Source organism: Nothobranchius furzeri, chromosome 5 (genome assembly GCF_043380555.1).
Source record: "Nothobranchius furzeri strain GRZ-AD chromosome 5, NfurGRZ-RIMD1, whole genome shotgun sequence".
NCBI lineage: Eukaryota > Metazoa > Chordata > Actinopteri > Cyprinodontiformes > Nothobranchiidae > Nothobranchius > Nothobranchius furzeri.
This window is the reverse complement of record NC_091745.1, coordinates 37,039,711-37,050,627: the sequence shown is the minus strand read 5'-3', so window position 1 is coordinate 37,050,627 and position 10,917 is coordinate 37,039,711. Positions and strand designations below refer to the sequence as shown.

The 10,917-nt window shown below is 44.3% G+C and overlaps 1 protein-coding gene across 1 annotated transcript in view; it reads left to right on the top strand.

The window, feature by feature from the left end:
* Positions 1–10,917, top strand: part of nphs1 (NPHS1 adhesion molecule, nephrin) — a 75,589-nt gene that overhangs the window by 55,997 nt on the left and 8,675 nt on the right. The window contains 9 exon segments of the mRNA XM_070551915.1: positions 564–723; positions 813–969; positions 1,292–1,443; positions 6,417–6,528; positions 6,608–6,789; positions 6,877–6,921; positions 7,042–7,167; positions 7,664–7,712; positions 8,025–8,157. Of these exon segments, the coding sequence (XP_070408016.1) occupies positions 564–723; positions 813–969; positions 1,292–1,443; positions 6,417–6,528; positions 6,608–6,789; positions 6,877–6,921; positions 7,042–7,167; positions 7,664–7,712; positions 8,025–8,157 (1,116 nt within the window).

The window sequence follows — 10,917 nt, the reverse complement described above, 5'->3', positions numbered from 1 at the left end:
ACACACACACACACACACACACACACAGCTACCCAGAAGGCCTAAATTATATTTCCTGTCTGGCTTCCTCTGTACTGTTCTGCCTGTCCTACCGTTTATCACCAGGCTTTGTAAATGCACAGATGCTCCATGATTCACTGGCCTTAACCATCCCTCCACCCTGCCCCTTTCTGCTCCACACTCAACCCAAATCCAGAAAAATAGCTTTCATTACGGCGGCGTGTCTAAAGGGCACATTCGTCAATGTGGCGTGGTCTCTGTGTCTACCGATGCTCTCTGCGGTCTCAGCCACCCTCTGGCAGTCCAGCCTGTTTCACGTGGCCACTCCTTTTTCTCCTGTCTTGGGGGCTCTCCAGCCTTTGGTATCATCCTTCTCTGTCCTCAGTCACAGTTTGCTCCAATGAACACCTTTTCCATAAAGGCCTGAAGATCTAATGTCTTGCTACCTGTCTTGCTCTTACACAGTGAGACAGGTAGACAGTTGTCCCCCAAGGGGAAGACGAGTGGGGATTGAGGGATAGCGGCTGTCTTGCGCTTATGGCTTCTCACTCTGTCTTCCGCAGGGAGAGGAGGAGGTGGAAATGGGAGAGGAGACCCAGGAAGACGAATCCAGCCTCCTGACCATTCATGAGGTGACTCGGGCTCATGCTGGCCTTTACCAGTGTACAGCCAGCAACGACATAGGACTTCCAGCCAGTGCAAATGTGCAACTGGTTGTGCAGTGTAAGAGCATCCAAACACTCCCGTTTACGTCTCGAGACGTTTCTATGGCCTTACGGAGCTTTTCTAACTGAGCTTCCTGTCTTGACCAGTCAAGCCAGAGATCCAGAAAGGACCCCAGTGGAGGAAGGTTGCAAGTAGAGGGGATGGCAGTGTGACCGCTGAATTAGTATGTCAGGCAGTGGGCATTCCTCCTGTCCAGTTCTCCTGGGAAAAAAATGCAGTGCTCATGGATTTGGCAAATCCTAGGTCAGAAACAGTAGCCCTGAGCTATTTTTGTTACATATTGATGAATTCACACTACTGGATTAGCTGTTGGTCAAATGGAACCGATTATCTTTCTATTTCTTGTTATTTCAATAAGCTTTAATGTTTGTTTTTACATTCACAGTGCCTCTGCTGTCTGTCTCTCAGAAATGCTTCTGCTTTTGTGTGTGTGTGTGTGTGTGTGTGTGTGTGTGTGTGTGTGTGTGTGTGTGTGTGTGTGTGTGTGTGTGTGTGTGTGTGTGTGTGTGTGTGTGTGTGTGTGTGTGTGTGTGTGTGTTGGGGGCGATGAATGTTCACGTTGCAGGTATGAGGAGAGGACGGTGAGGCAGGGCTCCTTCCACACCAGCACGCTGCGAGTGGTAAATGTGAGTGCAGCTCTGGACTACGCTGTTTTCAGCTGCACAGCTCGCAACTCACTCGGGGAAGACACGTTAGACATCCAGCTCGTCAGCACAAGTACTGTATCTGCATACATTTCCATTATTTTGCATGGGTGTGTGTTTTTGTAGGTGGCTGTGGTTCTTTCCAGAATTCAGCAGCAACCAGTTGCTGTCTTGCAAAATAATACTTGCAAAGTAAAAAATTCAGCTTCTCATACCCTCAAAAATCTTGTTAAATCTATGGGGATTTTTGGTTCATCCGTTGTTTCTTTAAGTTTGATATAATTTCTTCATTCAGCAAATACTTGATCCTTCAGTGTAGTCCTAAAACTTTGGAAAGCATACATCCTTTACTGGAATCCTATTTCCGTGTAAACATAAAAGGGATGCTGATGGGAGGTGGGTAGGTCACCCAGATGAGCACAAAGAGATTTCAGAGAGCACTCTCAAATCATTTGGTCTCTGATATTTTCTAAATCCTGCAGAATTGTTGTAGAAAATGTTTGAGCCATGAGCATGAATAAGGACAGGCCCTTGGAACATATGAGACCCTAGTGGCTGGCTACAGTACAGGTTTTGCATTCAGATTCAAACACAGGATTGCCTGCAGTACTGGAGTGTTCCACTAGGTGGTGCACTAGAAATTCAGACCGGAAAAAGAGCCAGGTTTGTGTGTACAACCAAAACAAACATGGCTTCAATAAAAGTGCTGATTACTGGTTAATTTTGAGATCAAGACAGAAAAAAGACAGCAGCGGTGTCGAAGATGGCGTGAAAGAACTCTAAACCAGAGTCGGAGTCACCATGGTGAGTGTCTCACTCGTTTTGTTAGCTTCACCTGCTGGTCACGTGTATATTGCAGCGTTAGGACGCGTTGTTAGTTTTGGGGGAAGCGCAAAAATAACGCTTCAAATAAATACAAGTAATGCTTGGCAGCCACGTGTTCATGTCATTAAACCGCAAGCAAATCACGGCCCTCAGATTTTTAGAGTCTTGGACTCTTTTATTTAAAATATTTATGTTAAACATTTTAGGATGTCTCGCTGTGTCAAATGAAATGGTCTCAATCCAGCTTTTTTAATTCACCCAGAATTCTGTTTCTTGTTGTGTACTTTTGCACCCGTGTGGACAAATCTCCCCCACTACTTTTAAAGGAATCATAAATTATCAAAGTCACTTTTTAAGACTCACAGTGTCTGAAGATTATTCATATCACACACTTGGCAGTGAAACACCAATATTTTCCTTCAATTACTATTTGGAAGCTATTCAGAAGTGGATTCCAACTTTTATCTGGCTTCTTCAGCTCTACGGCTGTAAGTGAGGAGGATCATCAAATCTCTACCACTCAGTAAAGCGTGGAGAGTTGTTGTTCTCGAGTCAGTCAGCCCTTTAAGTGAACTTCTTCTGCTTCCCTATCTCCCCCTTATCCTTTGGCCCGTAGCGGCGCTTCACTTCTTCCACAGATAATGCTGCAGTGCTTTACCCTCCTGGCAAGCTTAAACCTTGCACCCTCCAGCCATAGGCGTCATTTTAATCGGGGACGCCGGGGACATGTCCCCGGCAAAATTTGTGATTGGCAGCTGTGTCCCCCCCCCACTTTAAAAAACGCCTGCTGATGAAGATTTTTGTTTTACCAGCTCAGATCTTATACCAGGGGTCGGCAACCTGTTCCCATCAAAGAGCCATTATTACCCATTTCCCACGGTAATTTTGGATGGACCTTAATAAGCAGTGACTTAAGTGAAGCAGGCAGGTCGCGCTAGAAAATTTAGTTTAAAAAGATGTCATAAATGTGTTCCCCCGTCCTTTTTATTTATAAAATATGAAGTAAAAACTCACAATTTAATTTTCATTCATTTGTCATTAATATGTAGTCTACACCCGTGCGTTAAGTGGACCATCTTCCAGTAAACGCAAAGCATCCAGCCCACCTCTCCAAATGCGTAAAATGTGCATCAGCCGCTAGTTAGGCGCACCGTCAGCTACATCAGCCCAGACAAGAGCAGAGCAACTAGAGAAAGAATAGAGGATGATTGTGTCTGGATGTGGATGGAGATTACATTTTACAGCAGCCTGATCATCATTTAAATACGTAAACCATCACCTGGCTTCTAGTCCACGCTATCAGCATATATTTTAATTGTTGTGTGTGTGTGTGTGTGTGTGTGTGTGTGTGTGTGTGTGTGTGTGTTTGTGTGTGTGTGTGTGTGTGTGTGTGTTTGTGTGTGTGTGTGTGTGTGTGTGTGTGTGTGTTTTCCACTTCAAACACTGGTCTAACCAACCAGACCAGCATGTCCAGTAACATATTAATGTTACAATTAAACAGTTACACTTCATGTAGGCTAGGAACGTTTCACCTGCCGTGGCCCGACCGCTTCTGCTCCACATAAACTTTGTGCGTGATCAAATGTCTCTACGCGTCATGCGTCTCCATATTAGAGACGGGAACAAGCGCTGTTCAGCCAAAGTTTCATAATTTCATAAAAAGAACATTTTTCCAAGTGACACATCCCTCAGAGAGACCGGGTTTCCAGACTGTTTCAGTGGGAGGAAATCTTATCGCATGCGCCGTTCTGCACTGCGCTGCGAACCCCTCAGATCTTCATCCCACTGTCCACCGTGGGCGCTCCGAGCCGCGCTGAACACAGTGTCCAGTATAAAGCTCTGATGTTCTGATGGGAATATTTTACCTCCGCGATGTGCGTTAACGATTAAAATGTCAGCTCATCCATGCGCATCAGTGTGCGTCGGGGTGATTCTTTCAAACCAAGCAACATCCTTGAGTTCATCTGTCAAAATAAACAGTCAAATGGAAATATCTGTAACCTGCCGTTTAACTGTTTTGCCTTCCTGTGAAGATTGTTGCAAAGAGAAACAATTAAACTTGTTTAACCCCAGAGCCACCCAGAGAACCAGAGCGCATGTGGGAAGGTTCCTCCCACTGAAGCGAGTGTTTTCCAAACCCTGTCTCTCAGATAGACTTGTCACTTAGAAAATGTTCCCTGATTATGAAACTTTGGCTGAATAGCGCTTGTTCCTGTCTCCAATGTGGCGACACATCCAGGAGCCATCTGAGGAGAATCCCAGAATCTCACATCCTCTTCAGCTCAGAATGCGCCTATATGATTACGCACAAGCGTGACGCGTCAACCCGGTCTCACAGTAAGACCGGGTTGGACCTGTTCAGGTTTACGCAGACAATCTTTACATTTAGAATTGGCATACAGATGTAAAATTTATGCAGTAAAATATAAAGCATTTTATTTAAATATCCATTCATTATTTTACAAACACAGAGAGCCGCATCAGATGGATGGAAGAGCCGCATGCGGCTTCAGAGCCGCCGACCCCTGTGCTAGCCTACTTTATTGTCCCCAGCAATTTTTAAACCCCACTCAAGTGTATGGTTATATTGTCCCCAGCAATTCTGAAAACAAACTGACGCCCTTGCATCCAGCTATCGTTGGATCTGCACAGCAGCACTCGAATCAACCAGCTTTCACAACGCCCGCAGCCACCGGTGGACCCGTTTACTGTTTACCCTAAAACCCTAAACATACACGTCAATACCGGCCCTGTTTACCCCTTCATCACCTGTCGACACATGAATATTCATTATTAGCCAGACGTGGTGATAATTCATGCTTCCTTATCACTTTGTGAATTTGTGGGAGATGAGGTCCAATCAAGTCTGACCTCTGTGCCCTGAAATCACACGAGCCGAGCTGATTGTAGGAATGATTTCGTTTGGAAAGCGGTCTACAGCCTGGAACCATTCACAAGGGGAGCGGCTGCTGCTGCTCTCCTCCTTCTTTACTACACCTCTCCTTCTGCTCCCCACATCCTGCTTTTTCTGCTCTGAATGCAAATGAATCTACTTTCCTTTCACCCGCTGGACTGAAGTGGAGCTTTATGTCAAACTGAAGGTCTGAAAAGTCTCTTTTGTTTGATACTTTCAATATTTATTCCATTACAATCAGGAGGCCAACTTTCTTTGCTTAACTGTGGTTCGATAGAGTTTGTAAATCAGCCGTTGTGACTGAGAGGCATCAGCCCTTGGTTGTTTATCCCTTACAGGCTGCACAGATATTTATTTCAGGCCTTTAAAGCTTGTTTTATTTAGATGGGCTACATATTGTTGAAGGGGACAACGTTCGAGGCTCGCCAGCCTTGCATGTTTTCCTCAGATCGGTTTGCTCGTCTGCTTTTCTGATCCTGTCTAACCAGCCTTTGGATTCCTGTGCCTGGAAACAGATTTAAACAAATAAACAAATCCTTACATGAGTCTGACCGATTGTTTGTGAAAAATGTAACTTTCATTCCTTCTGACTCATGTTTTTTGAACAAAGTGTTTTTATTTCTGTTTAAACATTTGAACACGCAGAGCAATAGCATCCTACACTGGATCTACCACATAAAGGACATGAAACGGGTTTCATTGTGACACTAATTCAAAATCATACCATAAAAGCAAATCCACAGGAACACCATCAGAATAAAGCCCACATGACAACACTGAATCTCCTGATCGAGCCCTCTAAACGGTGCCTCAGCGGGTGAGAGTCCTTCCACCTGAGGTTTTTTTTTTGGGCTCATATATTTTATGGAAAGAGTGAGAAAATTTTCAGATATCACAATTTTTCAGGATTTGGCTGTAAGTGATTCACATTTTCTCTAAATATTTTAAAGTGTTCTTGATTACTCGTTCCTGAGGTGTTTTGGACTTGAGTTGCTTTTTGACTCCCTTTAGTCGAGTCTTTTTACCCGACCACCTCAGACAGCTGAAGCTACATCAGCTGAAGATAGATAGATGCTGATTTATGGGAAAGACGGGGGTTAGCGATCCATTAGCTAGCAGAGTAACACAGGAGGCTTTAGAGATACAAATAAAACAGCAGCTCAGCATTTTCCAAGGTGGTTCCAATGAAGACAACTGTTGCCTTGATTGGAACCACGTTGGATTATCGTGACCTGGATGACTGAGAACCTTCACCAGCAACACAGCATTTGAACTTTGTACTTTTATGCTTTTGCTTTCACCCTCAGACCGCCCAGATCCACCATCGTCATTCAGCCCAGTCAGCGTCACCCATGACTCGGTCACGCTGCAGTGGATCCCTGGTTTTAATGGTGGCTTGGAGCAGAGGTTTCGGATAAGGTACATATGCCATGAGAAGATGGACATACTTTACAGAAAATAACGTATTCAGAACTTGGCAGAGCTTGTCCTTTGACAGGTACCGTTGGGACCAGTCAGTCAGCTTCCTGTATGCAGATGTGGTCCCTCGAGATGCAGCAACCTTCACTGTTACTGGTCTACAGCCGGAAACCGCCTACAACTTCTCTGTTAATGCTCTCAATCAGATAGGAGAGAGTGGATATGCTGACAACGATGCAGTACTGACCATCACCACCAAGGGTCAGTGTGGAGTTACCCCAGCTTAGCTCAGAGCTCCGAACAGCACCCACAGTTAAGTGTTTTTCTGTCCTGCTTCCTTCCCCTCAGAGAAATCCGAGTCTGAGGAGGATCAACCAAAGAAGCACCCAGAAAGTGAGTTTATGACTGCAACAAAATCCTGTGATGGCAGCTGCAAGAAGTTTCCATTTTCTTTGGCCAATTTATTTCTGTCTGACTTTGATTCCTTTCTACCGTCTCGGTTGTGTTTGAAAGCAGGAGGAGGAGGCCTGCCAGCCTATCTGACTGTGGTGTTTACGGTTGTCTTTGGAGTCCTGCTGGTGTTAAATTCACTGGGCTGCTACTTTGGACGGAGGTGGAAAAACAGGCGTGATGAAACAAGTAACCATGATTTTCTTTTCACCTATAGATGTGGAAGTGCTCTTTGCTGTCTGTCTCTTGCAATGTTCTGGTTTCACAGCAGAACTCTGAAGAGATTACGCTGAGCAACAGCGTGATTGTCAGCCCTGCATCTCATTCGTCTGTCCTGTCTTCTCTCCTTGTTGCTCATCCTTTAAGCCCACACCTCGCTCCTCGTTCATCCCTCAAAACTGTCACTTCCATGTTGCGTCCGTATCTTTCATCTCACAGACCAGAGTGTTTTTTCCTTTTCACCCTTCCACCCTCATTCTCTCTTTTTGACTCTTTCCGTTTGTTCATCAGCCTTACCATCAAGGTCTCCCTCTCAGTCTTTCAGGGGATTGTTTTTCTTATCACCCATTCATGCTCACTCTTAGCCCTCTTTATTTTTCTGATAAAAGTCAGTGCTCATGATTGGTTGGTCCTCTCTTCTCACCACTGAGCTGTTTTTGTCTCCTGTTTCGGTTTCCCCAATCAGGGGCGGGAGAGGGCAGTGTGCTGAATGGACAGAAGAATGAAGACAGTAGGTAAGTCAACGCCTCGCAGATCAATGGAAGGAAAATAAAACATGTCCTCCTGTATGTGTTTTTAGCCGTTATCCACTGATCTAATGACAGGAACAGCTCAGAGAAAAAAGAAAATGCTTTGACCAGTATCTATTTCATCTTTAACCTCGCCACAAAACCTCAAGAAGAAGCCCAAACATCATAAAAGCCTGATGTGTGCAGGAAGCACGTTTCCCCAAATACCGAATGCATTACATCGCCCATCATTCACTCTCGGGACTAATTATCGCCAGTGTTAACTTGTAGCTGACAAAATCAGATTTCTCCATGCAGGTCAAGTCAATCAACTGTGAGAAGCTCCAACAAGTACGAGAGCAGAGAGAAAATCAACACAGAAGCTCAACGCACCCTCATCATCGACTCTGGATCCGAAACGGAGAGCAACGTCTACGAGAGCTACGCAATGGTAGGAAGAGCAGAGAGGAGGAGACGGAGGGAAAAGGGCAGCTGAATTTATGCAGAGGAGCCGAGAAGGTTGACTAAACAGATGAGGAGAGGAAAAAAGGTTAGGCACAGGGCGAGCGGATGTGGCAGTGGAGGAGGCGGAGAATTCAGCCACAACAAGGAAAGTGGATAAACTATTGAAACCTTTAGCTGCGTGCAGAGACAGAACAAAGATCAATAACTGGTAATTAGCATTCAAAATACACATCGATCTTGGAGAAATTATCATTTTGTTCTTTAAAAAGGCCAATAAGGATTTAAACCCTGACATAAACTGTTTAGGGAGTTAAAAGAAACCATTGTTACTGGTAAAAGAACAAATCCATTGAAGTTCATTTCAACTCATCTTTCATTTATCTTTAAATAAATCTCCTCGTTTACCTTTAGGGGTATCTGGCTTTCATTTAAATTTGCTTTGTTATTATTCCCTCACGCTTTGAGAGGTTCTCCAACAAGATCCCTACATCATCCAGAGACATCTACAGCTCATTCCGCAGCCTCCTCTGCTCCTGTAGAAACCTGGAGTTAAAAGAATGCTGTGTGTCCATGAGGTCAAGCCAGTGACTCAATTGTTAGCAACAAATTGTGAATGGCATTCATGAGAGAGCTTTCAAATTGGTTAGAAACCTCTGAGAAGGTTTTGTAATTCTTTCAATCACCCTGGCTTTCCAACAGATGCGTAACCGTTACATAATGTTAGCTAAATATATAAGCAGCGTTAGCCGCTGTTGGTGCGATAGGTGTGTGTCCATTGGGCACCAAGTGGCGTGCTTTCAAGGCATCCCAGAAGTGTTGTGTCCTTCCTCCAAGTTCATATTGAGCCGAACAGAAAAATAAATACACTGGAGCAATCTAAGCGGAAAACTTTCAAATTATTATTATTATTATTATTATTATTATATTTTTTGTATACTTGTATGCTTTCACTGAAGTGCCAGAATCAATCCATGTTCTGTCATGGTCCTGCTTGACCTCAGTGCAGCTTTTGACACTGTAGACCACAACGTTCTACTAAACAGGTTAAAGGCCCTGGCTGGGATTTCAGGTTCTGCTCTAGACTGGCTCTCTTCCTATCTCACAAACAGAACATTCACAGTGAAGTCAGAAACCTTCTCTTATATACTGCCTCTCTAACATGCGGGGTTCCACAAGGTTCAGTTCTAGGGCCTCTACTTTTCGCATTCTATATTCTTCCCCTAGCTGGCATCATTCAGTCTTTCCCAGACATCTCCTACCACATCTACGCTGATGATATTCAGCTCTATATGTCCTTTATGCCACACCAGTTGGTCAGGCTGGCCACACTTGTACTCTGCCTGACCCAGATCAGTAACTGGCTGTCCAGCAACTTTCTTGTCCTCAATGCTAACAAGACAGAGACCCTGATCTCTGCACCCCCGGAACTTCAGCCAAAAATCGAGCAAGAAATTGTGTCTTTTTGCCCATCAGCCAAGGCCAACATTAGAAACCTGGGAGTTATTTTTGATCCAGCTTTAAGTTTAGACTCACACATCAAAACCATCTCCCGCTCTTGTTTCTTTCAACTGAGAAACATTTCAAAAGTCCGTAAACTGGTTTCTACTGCAGATCTGGAAAAAATCATCCATGCCTTTGTGTCATCACGCTTAGACTACTGTACCGCTCTTTTTACTGGTCTCAGCAAAACCTCCCTCTCACGCCTTCAAGCCATCCAAAATGCAGCAGCCAGACTCCTAACCAAATCCAGCAGACGAGCTTACATCACTCCAGTTTTACAGTCCCTCCATTGGCTCCCGGTAGAATATAGAATACAGTTTAAAGTTTTAGTGCTGACCTATAGAGCTCTTAACAACCAGGCTCCAAGCTACCTATCTGAGCTTTTATCCCCACACACCACCTCTCGGAACCTTAGATCCACATCTGAAAACCTCCTGGCTGTTCCTCGAACCAGACTGAAAACCAAAGGGGACAGGGCCTTTCAGACCATTGCCCCCAGACTTTGGAACAGTCTACCTTCAAATCTCCGTCTCTCTAACACTGTAGAGGTCTTTAAAAATCATCTAAAAACTCACCTTTTCATCCAGGCGTTCCCTCCCTAAATGTTTCAAAAAGATGGCTTTGTTCGGGTTCACACCTTCACTTTGTTTATACTCATGATTTTATTTTCTACTTTATCACTGCTACTGTTTTTTCTGATCTTTGTATTGGTTAGAGGTATTTGCCCTGATCTTTATCATGTTGTACAGCGCTTTGTGATTTATATCTGTGAAAGGCGCTATATAAATAAACTTTTACTTACTTACTAAGGCAGTTTCAGGGTTAGTTTATGGAAAGCGTCCTTCTGATGATGTGGGCATTTCCGAGAAGAACAATCTTCTGGATTTCTTGGACTGTTGGGCTTCCAGGAATCTGTTTTGTTCTCTTTTGCAGTCCCTTCTTGATGAGGCCAAGTGCACCCACTACGACGGGTATTGTTGTTGTCTTCATCCCCCACATTCTTGTGACTTCTATTTCCAGGTCCTTGTACTTTGATAGCTTTTAAAGCTCCTTGGTGGTGACATTTTTTCAGATGGGATGGTCATGTCAATCATGAGGCAGGTCTTCTCTTCTTTGTTGTTGATGATTTTGTCTGGTCTGTTGGCCATGATTTCTCTGTCTGTGTTGATTGGCATGTCCCACAACACTGCGATGTTGTTGTTTTCAGTCACTGTTGGTGGTCGGTGTTCATACCACTTATCTGCAG